Source organism: Symphalangus syndactylus, chromosome 13, assembly GCF_028878055.3.
Source record: "Symphalangus syndactylus isolate Jambi chromosome 13, NHGRI_mSymSyn1-v2.1_pri, whole genome shotgun sequence".
Classification (NCBI taxonomy): domain Eukaryota; kingdom Metazoa; phylum Chordata; class Mammalia; order Primates; family Hylobatidae; genus Symphalangus; species Symphalangus syndactylus.
The window spans coordinates 75,567,741-75,589,504 of NC_072435.2; the positions used below are offsets into that span (position 1 = coordinate 75,567,741).

General features: G+C 36.8%; 1 protein-coding gene and 1 pseudogene across 1 annotated transcript in view; one reads left to right on the plus strand and one right to left on the minus strand.

The window, feature by feature from the left end:
• OTOGL (otogelin like) overlaps window positions 1-21,764 on the plus strand; it is a 167,138-nt gene that overhangs the window by 6,280 nt on the left and 139,094 nt on the right. The window contains exons 4-9 of the mRNA XM_055236519.2: window positions 547-586; window positions 1,637-1,685; window positions 7,426-7,492; window positions 9,676-9,774; window positions 11,953-12,107; window positions 19,138-19,259. Coding sequence (XP_055092494.1) covers window positions 547-586; window positions 1,637-1,685; window positions 7,426-7,492; window positions 9,676-9,774; window positions 11,953-12,107; window positions 19,138-19,259 — 532 coding nt within the window. The remainder of the gene's footprint in view (window positions 1-546; window positions 587-1,636; window positions 1,686-7,425; window positions 7,493-9,675; window positions 9,775-11,952; window positions 12,108-19,137; window positions 19,260-21,764) is intronic.
• LOC129461393 (uncharacterized) lies at window positions 7,921-8,066 on the minus strand (annotated as a pseudogene).

Genomic DNA, 21,764 nt, shown 5'->3' on the forward strand with positions numbered 1-21,764 from the left:
GGAAAGGATTTATTTATTTTTAGTTGTTGATTTTTAATCCCTGTAAACGTCTGTATGCTTTGGAGCTTGTAGGGGAAATTGGAGAAATTGCTTAAGTATAAAAGACTACAGAGGTCAAAGGTGCTATTTTCCAATTCCAGTTGTGACTGAAACCTCAAGGAGAACGATGTCACGGCATCTTGAGAGCTGAGGAGACTTTGCAGATAACTGGTCCAATGGTGTGCTTGGTATTTTGTTTAAGCTTGGCATATGTTAAGTGGTAGGACTAGAACTAAAACTTGGATCTCTGATTCCAGGGCTAGTGCCTGTTCAATTGCATGGTGTCTCTGTGTAAATCCAGGTACACTGCTCTTTCTTTTTAGCTTATCAGTCATTCAGTGTCTCACAAGAAATTTGCTGGTCAAATCCCTCTAAAAAATGCAAAAATAACAGCAAACTTCAATCAGAATTTTAGAATTTAGGTTAAAATGTTCTTTTAAACAACTAGAACATGTAGCCAATATATTTGGATACTTTTTTTTATTCTTATATATTTGTCTCTGGCAGAATATATTTGTGCATCATCTATATTGATGGGAACATCAAAGTGAGTATTTCTTGTTCTTCGTGTCCTCTAAAACATAAACTTAATGGGAATGAGCAAACCTCAGCAAGCAACTATATCTGCTTTTGAAAAAAATAAGTGAAATGTCATGAAATATACTTTAAAAAATATTTCTACAGATGAAAAATGATCTAGCATTCATTTCCTTATTTATGAAAATATTTCCTTTCCTTTTAATTACAAAGTATTTCTTTTCATTTTAATTATAAGAGGAGTCTTTGGTGACTGTCAGTACTAAAAAGATATTACTTTCATTTCAAAGGTTTGTAAAAAAAAGTTATATTCCATAATATTATCCTTTACATTATTATTAATATACATTATTGGTAACAAATGTATTATGTTCATTTTTAGCAGAGTAACAGTTTTTAACGATAAAAATAAAAAATTGTTTTAGCAGTAAATAATGAAAATCATTTTTTGGACTAAACTGATCTGCTTAATGAAAAGCAGAATTCTATTCACCATTTGATTTTTTTAAAAATAAAATGTTTATTGATAAATACAACACAAAAACAGAAAACATTATAAAGCAAATATATGCCTTAGTGAATTATTAGCCATTTAATTTTGATAAATTGCAATTTGATGTTTTTACTTACATTAATGTTAACTTGCCCTTTATGACATAGCACAGGAGAGAATTAAGTACTATGTTTGAACAAAGGGAAGGTACAAATACGGACCTCACTAGACTTGCAAAGTCATGTGGACAAAATATTGCAAGGGTTGGTGCTACAATGTTACACTATTTTATTTTTCTATCTCAAAGTTCCTTCCTAAAATTCAGTTTACATCAAAGACTGGAGAAATTTGGGGACACTCCTGAATTTTGTAAAATGAGACAGCACCACCACCCAAATCTAACCCCTCCAGAAAGGGGAGGGAGGACATTTTAAATGTTAAACCAAGAAAGACCTCTTTGATAAAGTGATGGAAATCAGGAGGAAAACATCAGCTCTCTCTTGGGAAAGGCTTGTTCAGGTTGCCTAGGGGCCTTTGACTATACAAGTACCTTTTGTTTTCTTCCAGAAACGGGTTTAATGAAAATCGACAGAAAAGAGCTCTTTTAGCAGCACAGGTAGGTTATGCTTCAGGTGGAAAGAGGCAGAGAAATAATCCATTCTGTTTTGGACTCTGCTGTCACTTCAACAATGAGACCTTTGTGGAGGGGAATAAAATGCTAAGAACAAGATAGGAAGGAGGGGGAAGAAGCAAAGTAACCTCTATTGCTTTTCTACGACCATCGAATTCATGCTCAGGTCACATCAACTTGTGTGGAATAAAATACATTTTTTTTTTTTTGCTATTCAGCTCAGTTACCTACTAATAGGCTTGAGGCATTTAATCCCATACACTTGCCAGAAAATTAGAAGTAGTTAAAAAATTAAGCACAGTATCAGTTAGGACCATGACAACAATATAATGTACATGGAAAAAGGGGCCGAAATAGGTGTAAATAATGTGAGTTAAATACTGCAAAAGGGCATTAGATATGTCCTGATGTCCTGACAGAAAGTTTTTATAATGTCTGATAAATCTAAATTGTGGGTGTCTCTGAATAGGTAACATTTTTTTTGGAGGGGCAGCGTAGCACTGCATTTGAGGAGACCTTCTTGCCCAGATGCCTTTATATGAAGGATATTGGATAATTGCAATTTCTTCAAACTGGTTGGAATGCTCAAATGGATGGGTTTAAAAATATTTCTCTATAAAAGATGGATGGTAAAATACAGAATCCTAACTTAGTAAAGGCATTTCTTTGAAAAGGAGTATGATTTGAGTATTTATGTAGCAAACAGCTTAAATATTCAAGGAAGCCTTTGTTAAATGTTGAATTGCAAATAGTTTTTATTAGCATTTTGTGATAGATGTCTGAATTTGTGTATTTTTTATACTGTTAATTGAAGATAATTGGTAGTTAAATAGAAGACAGATCTGATATGCTGTCGTGTCTGGTTAGAAGACAGAACTGATTTATTCTTATCAAGAGTAGAGATCTTTTTTTTGTACCAGTGTTACTGGAAAGGGGTCCTGACCCAGATCCCAAGAGAGGGTTCTTGGTTCTAATGCAAGAAAGAATTTGGGGCAAGTCCACAGAGTAAAGTGAAAGCAAGTTTATTAAGAAGGTAAAAGAATGAAAGAATGGCTACTCCGTAGGCAGAGCAGCAGCATAAGCTGCTTGACTGAGTATACTTGTAATTATTTCTGATCATATGCTAAACAAGAGCTCAATTATTCATGACTTTTCCAGGAAAGGGACAGGAATTTCCCAGAAATAAGAGTTCCTCTTCCTTTTAGACTATATAGGGTAACTTCTGGATGTTGCCAGGGCATTTGTAAACTGTCATGGCATTGGTGGGAGTGTCTTTTAGCATGTTAATGCATTATAACTAGAGTATAATGAGCAGTGAGGACAACCAGAGGTTACTTTCATTGCCATCTTGGTTTTGGCAGGATTGGGCCTGTTTCTTTATTGCAGGGTCTTTATGACCTGTATCTTGTGATACCAGTCCTCCTGACCTCTTATCTCATCCTGTGGCGAAGAATGCCTAACCTCTTGGGAATGCAGCCCAGCAGATCTCAGACTCATTTTACCCAGCCCCTATTCAAGGTGGAATCACTCTGGTTGGAGCACCTCTGACACCAGAATAGGCAAAGGATTGTCTATGGAATAGAAATACATTTTATTTTTCTTAAAAAGAGTGTTTTGTGTACTGATATACTTAAATGTCAAATTGGGGTTATACTGTTGTCCATTTAGATGTTTTCAGATTTACATACTTTACTCCCTTTTAGTGAGAATGAAGAGCAGGAGACTTGTACTTCTACTTCCTAAGGCTAGAAAACGTGTCAAAATCATTTATTATCTGAACAATTTTTAAAAGAAGAGGTTTCAACAGCGGGCAATGAGGTCATAATCTTGCACTGCACTGTTTAGAATGGGAATTTCTTGTGTTACAAGGCCATTCTTATCCATAGATTCACTCTTCTGCTCTAGGAAAACAGAGCACCATTGGGTAGATAAGTGCGCAAATAAGGACTCAGAAATATGTTGGCAATGAGGTGAGCAAGAAAGGGTAGATGCAGACTTCTGTAAATAGTGTATTTGTGCGCTGCAGTGATTTCCCATCTAAAGACTGTATTTCCCTGGGCCTCTCTCCGTCCTGTGGAGATGTAATCAGGAAGGAGGAAGGATGGGCTTTTATCAGTCATGTGAACACATGCACCTACTGCCTGGGACTTTTTTGCATTTGCATTACATTCCAAAAGTTTCTTTCCCAAAAGCAGGCCCTAAGACATAGACTTAGGTGCAGGTCATTTATTTGGGAAGTGTACAAATAAAGGAGAAAGGAAAATGATGTGAAGAAGGGAGAAAATAGAATCTGGGGTGCATTAATGAGGGGCTTTCTGCTGTAGGCAGCTGGAGCTCAGTCGTATTGGAGACTTTCTGAAGAACCATGTAGAATGTGTCCTAGAATAATTTCTAGGTTGAGGGAAGCCTCAGGAGAGCCTAAAGTCTCCAGGAAGTCACTTTCTATAGTCTTTTCTGCTTGGACTCTGTCCTCAGTCAAAGACAGAAAGAAGCTAGTGCTGAAGTTGGAGGCATTCAGTGTGCACAGAAATCCGGATGAATTCCAAAGTGAATTCAGAGGTGGGCTGAGAGGATGTGGGGAGAGGCATCAACAAAGCCTGCTGCAGTCTTGGCTCTAAACACCCTTGGGAGACAGATTCCCATTTGAACCATGTCTCTTTTTTCAGTTCACTTGGTATTTGTTGATGACATACCAAGGACAGTGCTAGAGATATAAACAAGAATAGCAGTGCCTGTTATCTAGAAACTCCATCTGTCATGGAGGTAGGCTTATGAAGAAGTCATTTCTGTGCAACTGGTTCATTGAATCCAAGACAACCTCAATCATTTGCCATTATTTATATGACATAACAAATAAATATGCAACAATTATAAATGTAAGATGCCATTCTGAGTTCAAATATGTCAATAAATAAATAAAATCTGCATGTCACACCTTAGGCTTGGTGAAATGTATTATGATGTATGGGATGCTCGATAAATAGGATGTTGTAGCCAGAGAGGTGGTGTGCTAGGGAGTCATTCTAATTTCCATAAAGGAGATGTGGATTGAGTTAGGTTAAAGGATATGGAGCAAAAAACAAATTATATATTTTTATCTCGTTCTAGTGTTATCCAGTGTTTTCAGTTTTTGCCTAATAATAAAAACAGGTAGCATGTTTACAAGTCTTCTTTTTTTTTTGAGACAGGGTTTCGCTCTTCTTACCCAGGCTGGAGTGCAATGGCCTGATCTCGGCTCACTGCAACCTCCACCTCCTGGGTTCAAGCTATTCTGCTGCTTGAGCCTCCTGAGTACTGGGATTATAGGCAACACCACCAACCCTGGCTAATTTTCTGTGTTTTTAGTATAGATGGGGTTTCACCATGTTGGTCAGGCTGGTCTTGAACTCCTGACCTCAGGAGATCCACCCACCTCGGCCTCCCAAAGTTCTGGGAGTATAGGCGTGAACCACTGTGCCCAGCCTGCATGTTTACAACTCTTATTATGTGCCTGGCACTATTCTTGGTGCGTCACTCACATCATTTCACTGAATCCTCACAATTCTGTGAGGCAGGTACTTTTATAGACCGGGAAACTGAGGCTGGGCGGGTTGAATAATTTGTTCAAGGCGATAGGCCCTATGAGGTAGAGTAGAAGTCATTATACACTTTTAGTGAGTATCAGAGATGATTGGCTTCCATTAAAGAGATAGACATAAATCATTTTGGAGCCAAAGGAAGAAGGTTTTGGTGTCCAGTAATATCCGGGGCTGTGTTAGATTTAGGTAGCCAGAAGCAATGTGGCTGAAGAGAGAATAAGACTTGCTGTCTTGAGGGAATTGAGGTCATGGACTGTTGTTTCATCTAATTTAGTTTGAAGGCAGAGGCAAGAACAAAAAGGGGAGATTGAACAGTGAGGATAAGGCCTGGGAGTATTGAGAAGAGGAGACAATGAACTTGAAACCATTGTGTGGGGCAAAGGGTTTAGAAAGAAATCTTCAAATAGTGAGTGAGTGTGTCTTTTATGTAGCATGGGCTGACATGATGGCACGTGCCTGCAGTCCCAGCTACTCAGGAGGCCGAGGCAGGAGGATTGCTTGAGTCCAGGAGTTAAGCCCAGTCCAGGAAACACAGCAAGACCCATCTCTTAAAAAAAAAAAAATGATATAGCACGGGTAGATTTTCCCATTAAAGAAAAAAGTACTGAGATGGAAAATGTCAAAATAAAACTTCACATAAGGGAGACTAGAATCTGCTGAGAAACAACTTTGTTCCTGAAGTCACATGGCTCATTTTCCCATCCTTCTTGTCTTTCCCCCTTCTTCAGTTTTTCTAATATCATCTGCTACTTAATTTGACAATTATTTGGCAAGTTTTGGGTGTGTTTATTGTGGTGAAATATAAGCGCTATTGGAGAGAATATTGCCCCAGCACATACACTCAATTGGTATGGAGTTGGAATAATAATCCACAATTGATTAGTTTTAGTAAGCCACAACTATTTGCTACCTAGCCATATAGATCTTTTAAAAACCTTAAAATTTCATCTGGATTGCTTAGATTGATTGACATAAATCTCTTTATTGCTAATTTTCTGTGTGAGGCACTATGTACATAAGCTTCACGTACATGGCTTTAATTCATTATCCGAACTATACAACGAGGGAAGTGCCATTATTGTTCCCTTTTTATAGATGAGTAAACAGAGGCACTAAGAGGTTAGGAAACTTGCCTAAGGGTAAGTAGTTACGGGGTCAGGATTCTAATCCAGCTCCGTTTGATTCAAAATTCATGCATTTACCACTACTCTGAACTACCTTGGACTCTATAAAAAGATATATTTAAATGTTCTATGAACTTTAAAGTGTCCATCAGCTCTTTGGAGCCTGAAGGTGACACACTGGCACCGAAACAGCAGATGCTTCTGTGGATGTTTTTTTTACCAATTGGTTTTCAGGCAGGCAGGACATCACCGTCTGTTGGTCTGTCAGCCCCATGCATTTTTTTTTTTTTCAAAACCTATCTGCACCTGGAAGTGTCAGATAATTGCTATTTCTGCAGGCAAAGCAGTCAATTATTCCAAAGGTTAGACTCCAACCAGACTCCTTTCATGAGGTTCTGAGGTGGGTGGAGGGATCGGGGGCTGGGGGAAGAGTGGATGATGGGAAGGGGAGGGAGGATGGGAAGTGAGAACAGAACAGAGAGCAGACAAAGTAAATGACTTCTCAAAGTCATGTAAGAGGCAAAACCAAGACTTGAATGAGGTCTTCTAACCACAACCTCAGAGGAACCCTTTCTGCCTCATGGAGATGATAAGCCTCAATAACCCCAGAAAATATGAAGTCGGTCGGGCGCGGTGGCTCACACTTGTAATCCCAGCACTTTGGGAGGCCGAGGCGGGCGAATCACGAGGTCAGGAGATGGAGACCACGGTGAAACCCCGTCTCTACTAAAAAAATACAAAAAATTAGCCGGGCGTGGTGGCGGGCGCCTGTAGTCCCAGCTACTCGGAGAGGCTGAGGCAGGAGAATGGTGAGAACCCGGGAGGCGGAACTTGCAGTGAGCCGAGATCGCGCCACTGCACTCCAGCCCGGGCGACAGAGCGAGACTCCGTCTCAAAAAAAAAAATGAAGTCAGCACTTTATCATTTCTGTATTTGTAGCTATTTTCTAGAATTGCCAATTTGCATGTTTGGCTTGAATTAAATAATTTAACTGTCTTGCATTCTCATTTCTTTCTTTCAAAGTTTGAAGCTACTTCTCCGAGATACTTTTTCCATGATGCTATTAATTGGGGTGAGAGCAAAATAAAAGGTCAGTGTTTATACTTAGATTTTCATATTTGCTTTCTTAGAAAATCCCTTTGGGGGATATACTGAATCAAGTATTTATTGTTTCCATATACCACATGAGGGAAAGTGAGCCAGGATGGTAGTAATATTTAGTAATAATTTAAGTTCACTTCTTAGAGAAATTTGAATTGTTTCTGAGAATAACCAGGGCCAAACATTTAGACAAACCTGATAACTGCATGACCAGGGAAGATGTGACCAGATGTCAGAAACTATTTTTTTGTGAATCAGTTACTTGCTCTTTGATCACTATTTTTTGTTACCAATTCCCCATTTCCATTAAGCAGAATGCTGATGGTAGTTTGAAATTTAATTTGAGTGGTAACTACGAAATAGAAACTATCATTGTTGTGTTTAAAATAACAATGATCCTCACTGGTTTTCATTTGATATTTGTTTTCAGGAGAATAAGCAGGACTGTAAATACGTTTTTAAAGGCAATACATTTGTTTATCAAAATATTTAACATCTCTTCATCAGAAAAAATGCAAGATTGTGATCTACACTTGATCTTAGCCAAAAGGCCGAGAAGCGATAAGATCGTGATCTAAGATAAACTGTAAATATAGATGTGCTTCTAGTGGAAAAAGCTGCATTTAAGTTTATGAAAAACATCATTTTTTTTTTACCCGTATTTATGGACTAAGTTAAAACAGCATATTTTTTCCTCACTTAAGATATACTTGGAGATTTGTGCATTTTTAAAAGTAAAGAGACATTTTAGATCAATGGATTTTAAGGTGGAGAGGAATCATAAGGGTTTTCAAATTCTTGCCTTCGGCAGAACTGTGGTCAAATGATCAATTATATAACTATCTTCTGGGAATTAAGATGTTCTCTAGTTCTACTCATGTGTTAAATTCTTCCTGCTTGAGTTTTGCCAGTTGCCTCTTGTCCTCTCCTTATTAGAGGAAATTTTTTCACTGAATTCATTTGCATTTTTAAAACTCACTCAGGAGATGATGGTAAAATTAGGGTTAGAGCTCACAGTTACTTGCTTCCTCTTTTTAACATAATTTATCGGGACAATTTTATAATTTTTCTTTCCATGAAAGAAAGAATATTTTTGGTGACAGCAGTGACTTTGGCTTCTGCTTCATCAAAATTTAAGCACAGATTTCTTTTTTTTTTTCTTTTCTTTTTTTTTTTGAGACAGAGTGTTGCTCTGTCGCCCAGGCTGTAGTGCAGTGGCATGATCTCGGCTCACTGCAACTTCTGCCTCCTGGGTTCAAGCGGTTCTCCTGCCTCAGCCTCCTGAGTAGCAGGGATTACAGGTGTCCGCCACCATGCCTGGCAGCATAGGTTTCAAAGAATATGTCATTTGTAATTGAGCCTGAGGATTCATATACAAACCTCAAATGAAATGTTTAATCATTCTCTTCAAAAGCAGGAGTCTCCCTTTGAGTTTTATGCATTGCCTGATCCCTCAAGTTAATGATAGACCCAATTCTTTTTTTTTGTTGTTGTTAAGACAGAGTCTAGCTCTGTTACCCAGCCTGGAGTGCAATGGTGCGATTTCGGCTCACTGCAACCTCCACTGCCTGGGTTCAAGTGATTCTCCTGCCTCAGCCTCCCACGTAGCTGGGACTACAGGCATGCACCACCACACCCAGCTAATTTTTGTGTTTTTAGTAGAGATGGGGTTTCACCATGTTGGCCAGGCTGGTCTCGAACTCCTGACCTCAAACGATCTGCCTGCCTTGGCTTCCCAGAGTGCTGGGATTACAGGCGTGAGAGACCCTATTCTTTAATACAGTGTTTGCTCCTAGAAGAGAAGCTGATGGGATGTGCAGCCAGCGGCAAACTCTGTCAGCGGAATCATCTGCAGCTTGTGTATTTCTGGTTCTCATCATCTGGGACAGAGATTCCTTACATGGGAACTTGACCTTTGAATTGCTTGAAAGGGGCTAACCTTTGCTCTCAGGGTAGTCTGAGATGTGAAAGCCTGACTTTCTTGCTTCACAGCACACATAATAAATTGAACTAGATAGAGACTCGTTGGGTTTAGTTCTTTAGCTTAGCAAGGCAAGAAGCTGAGAGTTCTGTTTAAGTTAATAGTGATTACATGCTATATCTTGACATATTATGCTTAAAAGAACAAATGGATGCCAGAATAACTTTTTGTTTGTTTGTTTTGCCCCTCAGGTTCTTGTCCATATGAATGCCTTAATGGAGCTTTCTGTTCTAAGACTGGAACATGTGACTGTCAAATATTTCAGGCTCTTGGGACAAGATGCCAGATCAGTAAGTTTCAGGGATGCTTATGAGATAATTATGAGATACCAAGGAGAAAATTAAGACACAATTTGCTATAATAATGTTCATCCATTGGGAGTTGTGTATTAATTAGAGAGCCCACAATTCATTCTCAGTAATTTGATGTAATTTAGAAACAATGTAAAACAAAAGTAGACAGGGCCACTTTCCCTTCTCATTGAGCTCTCTTATTCCTTCAAGTATTTTTTCTGCTTTCTATAGTAATAGCCTATTATTATTATTATCATTATTTTGAGACGGAGTCTCACTCTGTCACTCAGGCTGGAGTGCAATGGCATGATCTTGGCTCACTGCAATCTCTGCCTCCTGGGCTCAAGCGATTCTCCCACCTCAGCCTCCCTAGTAGCTGGGACTACAGGCACCCACCATCATTTCCGGCTAATTTTGGTATTTTTGTGGAGATGGGGTTTCACCATGTTGGCCAGGGTGGTCTTGAACTCCTGACCTCAGGTGATCCTCCCATCTTGACCTCCCAAAGTGCTAGGATTACAGGCATGAGCCACTGTGCCTGGCCAGTAATAGCCTATTAAAACCAGGTTCTCATTCATCTCTGTTTTGCTTTATAAAACAGATTTATTATTTGGAGCCAGTCATTCTTTCGGACCTTTAATTAACTGGACATTTTGTATGTAAAAAAATAGTATTGAGACTTCTTCGAGGGCAAGGGCTTTTTTTTTTTTTTTTTTTTTTTTAAATAAACCTTTTATCCACGGTGTCTAAAGTAGGATTCTATGTCAATAATAATCAATATTTATTTGTTTAATCGATATTTACTGGCATCTAGATTCCAGGCTAGGCACTGGGGATATAACGGTGAATAATACAAACATGTTCCTGTCCTCTTGGAGGCTGCAGTCTAGAGAAGGTGATACACAACAGATACACAATAATTAAACTTGTGACAGGTGCTGTAAAGTACAAGATGCTATGAAAAAGTGAAGCAGAGGTGGGGCATACTGTCAGGGAAGACTGCCTGAATAATGAATAATTCTGTATTTTTTCCTGAAAAGGCCACAGTTGTCCAAGGCTAATGAATTTAGGTGGGAATCACAAAAATACAAGATGTAAAGAGTCACCCTTACCTTTATGCCCCCCCTCAGAGTGTATCAAAATGTTTTACATGTATTGAGTGCTCAGTGAGTGTTACTGGTTTTCATATTATTCTAAAGAGAAGAATTTAAAAAACAAAAATTGAAGATTATCTACAAGGGTAAGAAAAAAAGGTAGGCATGACAATAGGAGATACAGTTATATGATTTAAGATAAATATTGCTTGAAATTTGGCCAGTTTGAGGTCATGAATTGTTAAATTCCAGCATACCTTTTTTTTTTTTTTTCGGAGACAGAGTCTTAACACTCACCCAGGCTGGAGTACAGTGGTGCAATCTTGGCTCACTGCAACCTCCGCCTCCTGGGTTCAAGTGATTCTTGTGTCTCAGCCTCCTGAGTAGCTGGGATTACAGATGCGTGCCACCCCACCATGCTGGCTAATTTTTTGTATTTTAGTAGAGATGGAGTTTCACCATATTACCCAGGCTGGTCTTGAACTCTTGAGCTCAGGCAACCTGCTCACCTTGGCCTACCAAAGTGCTAGGATTACAGGTACAAGCCACCACTCCAGCCAAATTCCAGCATAATTTGAATGACTAATGCTCCCCACATCCAGGTCCCAGACACATAAATATGATTTTTTTGTCAATAGTTATTTTTCTCTGTGGATACCATAAAAAAGACGTTTTTGAAAGACTGGAACACTGTAATGCTGCATATGCTAATCTTTAGGACACTCAGTGGTGACATTTCTCTCTTTTCTGAGCCATCTTACTTGCTTTATTACTATCACCTTTTACTGAATTATTTTCCATACTCCTTTTTTTCTTCTAGAATCTTTCTTTGAAAACAAAAGTTAAGAAACTTTCTAACATAAATCTTTGCTTCACAACTACTTGGAGACCCTGTTTTTCTTCAGGGGAGTTTGATAGTTTTGAGAGCAACTGGTAATTTTATGTTAGTTGTTTCTTCCTGTGATGTAGACCAAGGAAGGAAATTTGAATGAAAATTAGAATCATTTACCATGACTGACTGAACATTGCTAGAAATGTGTAATTTATTTTGTCTACAAAATATTATCCTGTTTCTTTTCAGTCCCAAACATGGGCAACGGCAGAGATGGGATTTGTAAAACCTGGGGACAGTATCATTTTGAAACATTTGATGGCATCTACTATTACTTCCCAGGAAACTGTTCTTATATTTTTGCAAAGGACTGTGGTGATTTGGAGCCTCGGTACACTGTATGGGTAGGTGATTGTAGGACAAGATTAACTTAAAAATATTATTTCTGGAAGAGTATGTATTTTAAAAGTACTGGGCAAATGATGCAAAATATATACTAATCGTAGAATGAATACTTATTTTGAAAAGGGTCTAGGTTCTGTTACCAACCATATTACTCACACCTCCTTCCTTCCTGATACTTCCAGTGAGATATGTCCAGCTGGTTTAGTTTTTTGAAGTGACACCCTCAGTATGAACCAGAGGCTACCATTTATAAAATGGAGTATATTGAGTTACATAAGCACAGGCTATGGGATGTGAAGCCTGACAGCTAATTGCTAGGTAGTTTGATACTATATGACTGAGCTCAGAGAATTAATTCTTAGTTGCAGAATTCTTGATTCAAATGAATTCTTAGGAGACCTCTCGAAAATATAAGCTGCAGAGTGGCTCTAGTTGAATAAGGATGTCAGGGACCTCTTTCTTTGCCTACAATCTTCTGAATTTCTAGGTATTTCAGTCACTACTAGGAAACTGCTATGTTGTTTGATTTAAAAGCTACAACTCTCCATAGCCAAAACATATTTGAATCTCTGTTATGCTTTCCCTTTATACTTATGTTGGGGCTGCCTACATTCTCCTCCCTTCTAAGGTGATGCAAATATTAAAAGTAGGCCCTGAAACTTTTTTTTTTCATAGGTTTTTGGGGGAACAGGTGGTGTTTGGTTACACAAATAAGTTCGTTAGTGGTGATTTCTGAGATTTTAGTGCACTATCACCTGAGCAGTGTACATTGTACCCAATGTGTAGTCTTTTATCCCTCATCACCCCCCAGCCTTTCCCCTTGGTTCCCAAAGTCCATTGTATAATTCTTATCCCTTTGCATTCTCATAGCTTAGTTCCCACTTATGAGTGAGAACATATGATGTTTGGTTTTCTATTCCTGAGTTACTTCACTTAGGCTAATGCTTTCCAATTCCACCCAGGTTGCTGCAAATGCCATTATTTTATTCCTTTTTATGGCTGTGTAGTATTCCATGGCGTGTGTGTGTGTGTGTGTGTGTGTGTGTGTGTGTGTGTATATGTGTATATATATGGTATATATGTATATATATCATATTTTCTTTATTCATTGATTGATGGGCATTTGGGCTGGTTCCATATTTTTGCAATTGTGAATTGTGTTGCTATAAACATATGTGTGCAGGTATCTTTTTTGTATAATGACTTCTTTTCTTCTGGAGAGATACCCAGGAGTAGGATTGCTGGATCAAATAGTAGATCTACTTTTAGTTCTTTAAGGAATCTCTATACTCTTTCTCATAGTAGTTGTACTAGTTTACATTATCAACAACAGTGTAAAAGTGTTCCCTTTTCACCACATCCACACCAACATCTATTATTTTTTGATGTTTAAATTATGGTAATTCTTGCAGGAATAAAGTGGTATCGCATTGTGGTTTTGATTTCTTTTTCTCTGATAATTAGTGATGTTGATCATTTTTTCATGTTTGTTGGCCATTTGTATACCTTCTTTTGAGAACTGTCTGTTCATGTCCTTAGCTCACTTTTTGATGGAATTTTTTGTTTTTTTCTTGCTAATTTGTTTGAGTTCCTTGTAGATTCTGTCTATTAGTCCATTGTTGGATGTATAGATTGCAAGGATTTTCTTCCACTCTGTGACTTGTCTGTTTACTCTGTTGATTATTTCTTTTGCTGCATAAAAGCTTTTTAGTTTAATTAAGTCTTGTCTGTTTATAATTTGTTTCTGTTGTGTTTGCTTTTGGGTTCTTGGTCATGAATGCTTTGCCTAAGCCAATATCTAGAAAGCTTTTCCAATGTTATATTCTAGAATTTTTATGGTTTCACATCTAGATTTAAGTATTTGATCCATCTTGAGTTGATTTTTATATAAGGTGAGAGATGAGGATCCAGTTTCATTCTTCTACATGTGGCTAGCCAATTATCCCAGCACCATTTGTTGAATAGGGTGTCCTTTCCCCACTTTATGTTTTTGTTTGCTTTGTCAAAAATCAGTTGGCTGTAAGCATCTGGCTTTATTTCTGAGTTCTCTGTTGTTCTGTATGACTGTTTTAATACCAGTACCATGCTGTTTTGGTGACTATGGCCTTATACTATAGTTTGAAGTTGGGTAATGTAATGCCTCGAGCTTTGTTCTTTTTGCTTAGTCTTGCTTTGGCTATATGGGCTCTTTTTTGGTTCCATATGAATTTTATGTTTGTTTTTTCTAGTTATGTGAAGAATGATGGTGGTATTTTCATGGGAATTGCACTGAATTTGTAGATTGCTTTTGGCAGTATGGTCATTTTCACAATATTGATTCTACTCATCAATGAGCATGGGATGTGTTTCTACTTGTTTGTGTTGTCTATGATTTCTTTCAGCAGTGTTTTGTAGTTTTCCTTGTAGAGGTCTTTCACCTCCTTGATTAAATATATTCTTAAGTATTTTAATGGGTTTTGCAGCTATTGTAAAAGGGGTTGAGTTCTTGGTTTGATTCTCAGCTTGGCCACTGTTGGTGTATAGTAGGGCTACTGATTTGTGTAGATTAATTTTGTATCCTGAAACTTTTAGACCCTGAAACTTTTTAAGGCTACAAATCTTTGTGACCCAGAGAAGAAGCACAACTGGGTGACTATGGTCAATAATATCTTAATTGTACATTTTTAAATAACTTAAAAAGTGTAATTGGATTGTTTGTAACACAAAGGATAAATGTTTGAGGGGATGCATATGTCTTTCTCCATGATGTGATTATGTAACATTGCATGCCTATATGAAAACATCTCCTGTACCCCACATATATACGTATATACACCTATTATGTAACCACAAAAATCAAAAACAAAGAAACTAAACAAAATAACAAATGTATTTAAAGTAAAAAAAAGAAATGAGATATATTGAAAGTTCACTTATGGGGCATAAGAATAAAAATTTAGAGGTCTCTTTAGATAGGGAAGTTGGTGAAATGCGTCTTCTGTGCTTGCAGTTCTCCTGTTCTCAGTTCTTACATTGTCCACTACTCCCTCACCCCTCACTTGTTTTCTCACTTGAATAACCTTTGACCTTCTCTTTAAAATGTTCTTGTTCAGTGTCCCACTCTTTTGAGGACTGAGGTGTCAGCGAGATAACCTGTCCTTTGTTAGTAGCACACAATGCTGAACTATGTCTCTGGAGTTAGTAGATATTGTTTCTACTTGGCCTTGTTTTCAGTAGTAAAATTTGCTTTCAAATAAATACGTCAATTTACTTGAAATGTCACTTTCCCCTTGATTATAAAAGCAGTTCATTTCTTTTGTAGAAAATTTGGAAAATTCAGAGAAGTCTGAAAAATGTTAAAATTATCACTTAAGGGTTACCATTGTTTAACAGCTTCATCTATTTCCTTCTCAACATTTTCCTCTGAATTTTATACATATTTATAAAATTTAAATTATGGTTTTCTGTCCTACACTTTCAATTAATATTATGTCTTCAACTTCATTCAATGTTAAATATTCTTGATACATCCAAATACAGTTAGATGTATTTTTCCAACTTCTGTAATACTCAAATAATTTAATGATGTCCTATATTGGAAATTTAGATTTTTTAAAAATAGAATTTCAAAGGATATATTGATAAACATTATTATACAGATATCCTTATCTATACCCCCGACTATTTTTTCCGTCTTTAAATTCTATTTTATTTTTATGAAAATAATATATGTGTATGGTGAAAGAGTTCATCCCAGAATATATGGCGAAAAATAGTCTCTGCCTTCCTTCATCCTCCACCCTAGCAGACATTGGCTCACAAGAGGCAATTACTTCAACTAATTTAGCTGTTTCTTCTGGTTTTTATCTTACACATCAAAATATGCCATTATCTCTTTATTTTTCAAAGTTAGGCCTTATTCCTTCACTTCCTTTCATGGAAAATGAGAAATTATCTTAATTATGCCACCCTTCCTGCTCCTAACACACACACACACACACAGAGACACACACACACTTCACTCCTCCTAATAGAGTTATGTCACCATTTTTGGTTAAATAATTTATATTTTTTATATTATTGTCACAATGTAAATATTGTTTAGAGCTGATCCCAATAGGTTATGATGATTTTATGTCTCTACTTGTGTATTTTTCTAGAGTAAACAGTTATCCCATTTTTTCTTTGCTGCATTCTCTTTCCTCCAGTCACTAATATTTTTCCTAACTCTCTACCTTTATAAAACTCTTCAATATGGTCAGATGCATTAAGCAAGTTATCAGCTTCTCTTTTCCCTCATGAGACAACCCTTCCTCAGTTTTTCCTTCCCATCTTTCAATCCAGACTAGTTGCTTTTGAAGTCTACTGTACATCTATCACTTGGGATTTCTTTTCATCATCCTATTGGAGAATTTTATTCTTCTCTCTCAACAGTTTCCTCTTTCTTGGTTCCCACCAATGTCTAGTGGTCCTTTATCTTTGTTCATACTAGAGAGATAGGTTCTGAAAAGCTTACTGGATGCTCTGAATATGTGGCCAGTGTTTGTAGTGGTGATTAAGCAAGGACCCATTTCCTCTTTGTTTACTCACTTATTTTAATGACTAAGTTGGTTCCTGGAAAGGGAAGATACTTTCCTGGAAAGTGTGCATGGGAAGAGAATTTTTGAAGCCTTGATTTTAACTTAAAAATCACTTTCAGAATTTTAAATTTCAATTCACTCTGATTTCCGATCATTTTACATATAACCTTACTCAACCTCCAGAAATTTTTAGATCTTTTAATTCCCGGAGTTCTGAGATTTTGTAATTATGTGAATTTCCTTTCTCATTTTTTTTGTGCTGGGCACTTGATGGGCTTTTATATTGGAGCTCATATATTGGGGCTCTGGGGTGGAGTGATCCCTTAATTTTCTCATTGATTCTTGCCTATTTTCCACTTTTTCCTTTTTTGTTCGACATTTTGGGATATTTCTGTCCAATTCTTAGATGTTTATCTTCCCACCTTTCTACTTCAGTTATACACTTCTCCTTTTATATTGTCAGTATTCAATTATTTGTTTTTATTCTTTGAATTTCATTTTTAGCAACATTTTATTCTCAGGTCAAGGACCGCATATATCATTTTTCTCTCAGAAGATACTAACTATGTATTTTTAAAGTTTTGGGGTTTTTCTAAATTGTTTTTTATTTCTTTGATTCGTTTTCTTTTGTTTATTTGATGTCTTTCATGTCGCAGACTTTCATCAAATGACTAATGATTCATAAATATTTGTTCACATTTGAGAATAAGGCTCTAAAAGCGAATTGGAAACTCTGGATATATGCATGGGGGCTTGTTGGACTAGTGTGAGAATGAGCAAGGATCTGCTTGTTTCATTAGATAAGCCCCCAAATATTAGTATCTATATGTCTTTTTTTCCATTTTGTTTCCCGAAAGAAGGATCCTCCAATGTCTAGTCTGGGGTCAGATGCTTGGATTCCTGGATCCTGAGAACATTTTAGGCCTACTCTTCCCTCAGGCTTTTGTACTTGCTATTTCCTTTGCCTAGAATGGTATTCCAGATATCCCATATGGCTTTCTCTCTCTCACGCTCCATCTTTACTAGAATTTCATCTTTCCAGCAAGGCCTTCCTTGACCACTCACTCTGAAATTGCCCCCAGACATTGACACATGCCCTATCCCCTTTCCCTGCTTAATATTTCTCCTTAATATCATCTAACATAGTATATATTTTAGCTTCACATAGCTATATTTTCTATTAGCTGTTTTCCTCTAATAGAATACAAGTTTCATGAGGGCAGATAGTTTTGTCCGCTTTGTTGACTGCTCTATGCCCAGAACCTAGAACAGTGCCTGATACATAATAAATGATCAATACAATTTTCTGATTAAGCATAAAACTAATATACATTAAATTACTACAATATTAAAACTATATTATTGAAGCTGGGCGTGGTGACTCGCACCTGTAATCCCAGCACTTTGGGAGGCCGAGGTGGTTGGATCACTTGAGGTCAGGAGTTTGAGACCAGCCTGGCTAACATAGTGAAACTCCATCTCTACCAAAAAAATACAAAAATTAGCCGGTTTGGTGGTACACACCTATAGCCCCAGCTACTCGGGAGGCTGAGGCACGAGAATCACTTGAACCTAGGAGGCAGAGGTTTCAGGGAGCTGCAATCACACCACTGCACTCCAGCCTGGGTGACAGAGAGAGACTCTATCTAAAAAAACGAACAAACAAACAAACAAAAACAAATAAAAAAAACCCAAAACCAAACCAAACAAAAACCCCCCTATATTATTGATAATTTTAAAAATCACTTTTAGGCTTAGAAAGTTCTTTTCCACCTCTGTAGTTGTAATCTCCGTTTTCTTTCAGTTATGTCATGGTTTAGACATTTATACTTTACTTTTTGGACCTTTTGAAATTAATTTTGGTATAGGGTAAAAGAATCTAAGCTTCCTCTTCTCTTTTCTTCCTTTCTTCTTTTCTTCCTTGAATTCTTTTTTTTAAACTAATTTTCCTATTAATTTTTTGAAAAATAATCTCTCTCTTCCCTAATGTGTCTGGCAATAAATAAAAATAAAATCAATTTTATTTTTAGTGAGTTCATGGTCACTTTTCAACCTTTAAATATTGTTTTGTGTAGTGCTCCATTCGAAGCTCTGTTTTATGATTCTCTAATAGGTAAAAAATACGGACGTAAAAATGACAAATGTGCTTCTTTGTGGCACTCTAGAGCTTTACTATTAGAACTAATTTCTCCCAAAGCATACCATGTACCTTGATGATATTAACATCCAACAGGTGAAGATTCAAATCGTTCAAAAATATGCTGATTAACTTGTATTTTAGGAAGTTAATTTTGTTGCCCAATTTCTGAGGTAAATATTTATTTTCTCTCAGAAGTCCCAAATGTTGTTATAACATTGTAAAGTGTCATGGGACTAATGAAACTATATGATTGTAAACATACATTGTGGTTTTAGTAACTCAAATTTGTTGTTTGTTCCTATGCTTTCTTTTTGTTTTTCTCCCTTTAAGGTTCATAACAGCCCTAAATGCCTTGGTTCGGTGTATTCTTGTTATCGGTCAATCAGCTTGTTCTTTTCAAACCAAGAGGAAATTCGAATTTATGGTCATGAAATAAAAAAGAATGGAATCAGGTAGGATATGGAAAACAGTAAAATGTCAGTAACACCACAAATTAATAGAATTTCCAAACATCTCATGCTGGAAGTGAACTGTGGAGAGTAGGAAGAGAGGATTTCTTCAACAATACTCTTAAAGGTATAACATACATACATCAAAACTTCAGTGGGCTCTGAGGCCAACCAGGTGGTCAAGAGTACAGTAAGTTTACCCTTCCGAATGCTTGTGTGCAGAATATAAATATAATATGTTTACATGGGTGGAGATGAGAGTCTCTCTTTTTTTTTTCTGAGAGATTCAAGAGATACCTTAAGAGTTCAACTCTTGATTCTTTTTGCCCTCTTTCTTAAATATTTTCTTCTTTCTTTGAAGCAGAAACTTAAAAATCTATTTTCTTTTATTTGGAAAGGATTCTGGAAGTTTTTTCCAGTTTGTGTGAATGGGTTTTGGGTGTCACTTAAGATTTTCCACGGAAGTTCTGACAGACTGAGAGCCAACAACTGCCTGGCCTCGAATAGATCAGAGAGAAGCCCACTTCCAGTTTCCTATCTGCCAAAAATATGACATGAGAATTTTGGGGCAGGGGATGTTTTCGTATTTGGCTGAAGGTTTTTTTTTTTTTTACGTTTTAACCTAGAAATACTGCGGAATAATCTACCTTCCAATCTAAATAATGATAGAGAGACTCAATTTTTAATATTTCCTGGCTGGATTATGCCAGAACAAGTAAATTATGGGCTGCAACAATTCTATTCATTCAGAATTCACTAACAAGTGTTTGAACCATACGAATTCTTTCCAGCGCAATGGCCTTATCAACCCGTGTTGCTTTTTCTGGGTTTAGATTCCTCAAAAGGCAGCAGGTGGTAGCAGAAAGGGCAGTGGACAGAGCACCAGGGGAGCCTTGAAACAGCCAGACAACCCAGAGCAGCTTCTCCCCTTGTCTGAGGCTTATTTTCTTGGTCAATTGGGTTCTGTGCTTCTCATTTTCTCATAAAAGAAAGTTCAGGCATTTGAGTAAGAAGATAATGAAGTTACACATGTGTTTCCTGGAGCTGAATTTAAATAGTCATTTAGGATTCTCTGTATGGAATTTTGGGTAATACAATGGGCATTTAAAAATTATTATGTTTTGTAGAACAGACTTGCCATTCAGATTGATTTTCAAGAATATTATTTCTTTATTAAAGCAGGAACATAATATTTAATTTTAACTCAGAGAAAGCATTTCTATGATTCAGATTATGTGATAGAAAAGGGTGGTCTTCTTATTATTAAGCAATATTGCTTACACAAATGCTGTTTCTGGCTTGGGACCTAACTCATAGCAAATGCTACAGAAATATTTGCCATAGTAAAATCAAATGTGTGGCTCTGTGCATGAAGCTTTAATTCTCTGGATTTCAATTCTTTCACCTGTGAAATAAGGGGTTTCAGTACAAATGAATCCCTGAATGCTTTTCAGCATGCGGTTCTGCATTCATTTAGGTTTACATTTTAATGTTTCCCACCTAGGTTGCATACTTTTCTTTGACCTATTGAATATTGTCTAGTTTAAACTATTATCTCCTGTCTCCACTAGCATCCTTCTATGTTATAAACTTCAGGATAATCACAGTTATCCACTTTTATTTTCAAAAACTGAGTATTTAATTAAATTTACTGTTAAAGAGACCAAATGACCAAGTGTCAAATGACCAAACAAAAAATATGCATAATAGTACAACTATACTTCCATAAGATTAGCATTCCATTACTCTGAAATATATTTATAAACTTGATTCACTTCTTTTAAGTATAGTTTTTATAAACTTAGAAACTTAAAACAAGTGGTATTTCTTTAATGTTATTTCATATTGACTTTTACTATGAATTCCTCGTATTTATAATTTTTAATAAGAATGTATTATGGCAGTAGTTAGCTAGAGTCTTTTTTATCTATTCTCCAATTTAAACATTTAGTTATTTTTCTAGTTTTGTAAATAATTTTCTGTAAATAAGTATCTGCAAAAAATTTTTTTGTGCAAATGGCTACAGATATTTTGAATTGTTTCTTTGGGGATTATCCTTTTGTTAATTAGTATGCTCAGTTTTGTAGTTTGGTCCATTAAGCCATGCTCTTCCTAGAAAGGAACTCACTAATTTGCAATTTTTGAGAGAAACATATGAATATACCTATTAACTACCCATATTATTCACATTTTGGTATATAATTTTTATTTGACATGGCTACCTTTTTTTTAAAAAAAATATATATATATATTTTGAAACGGAGTCTCACTCTGTTGCCCAGGCTGGAGTGCAGTGACGTGATGTTAGCTCACCACAACCTCTGCCTCCCAGGTTCAAGTGATTCTCCTGCCTCAGCCTCACAAGTAGCTGGGACTACAGGCACACGCCACCACGCCCAGCTAATTTTTTTTTTTTTTTGAAGTAGAGATGGGGTTTCACTATGTTGGCCAGGCTGGTCTCGAACTCCTGACCTTGTGATTCACCCACCTTGGCCTCCCAAAGTGCTG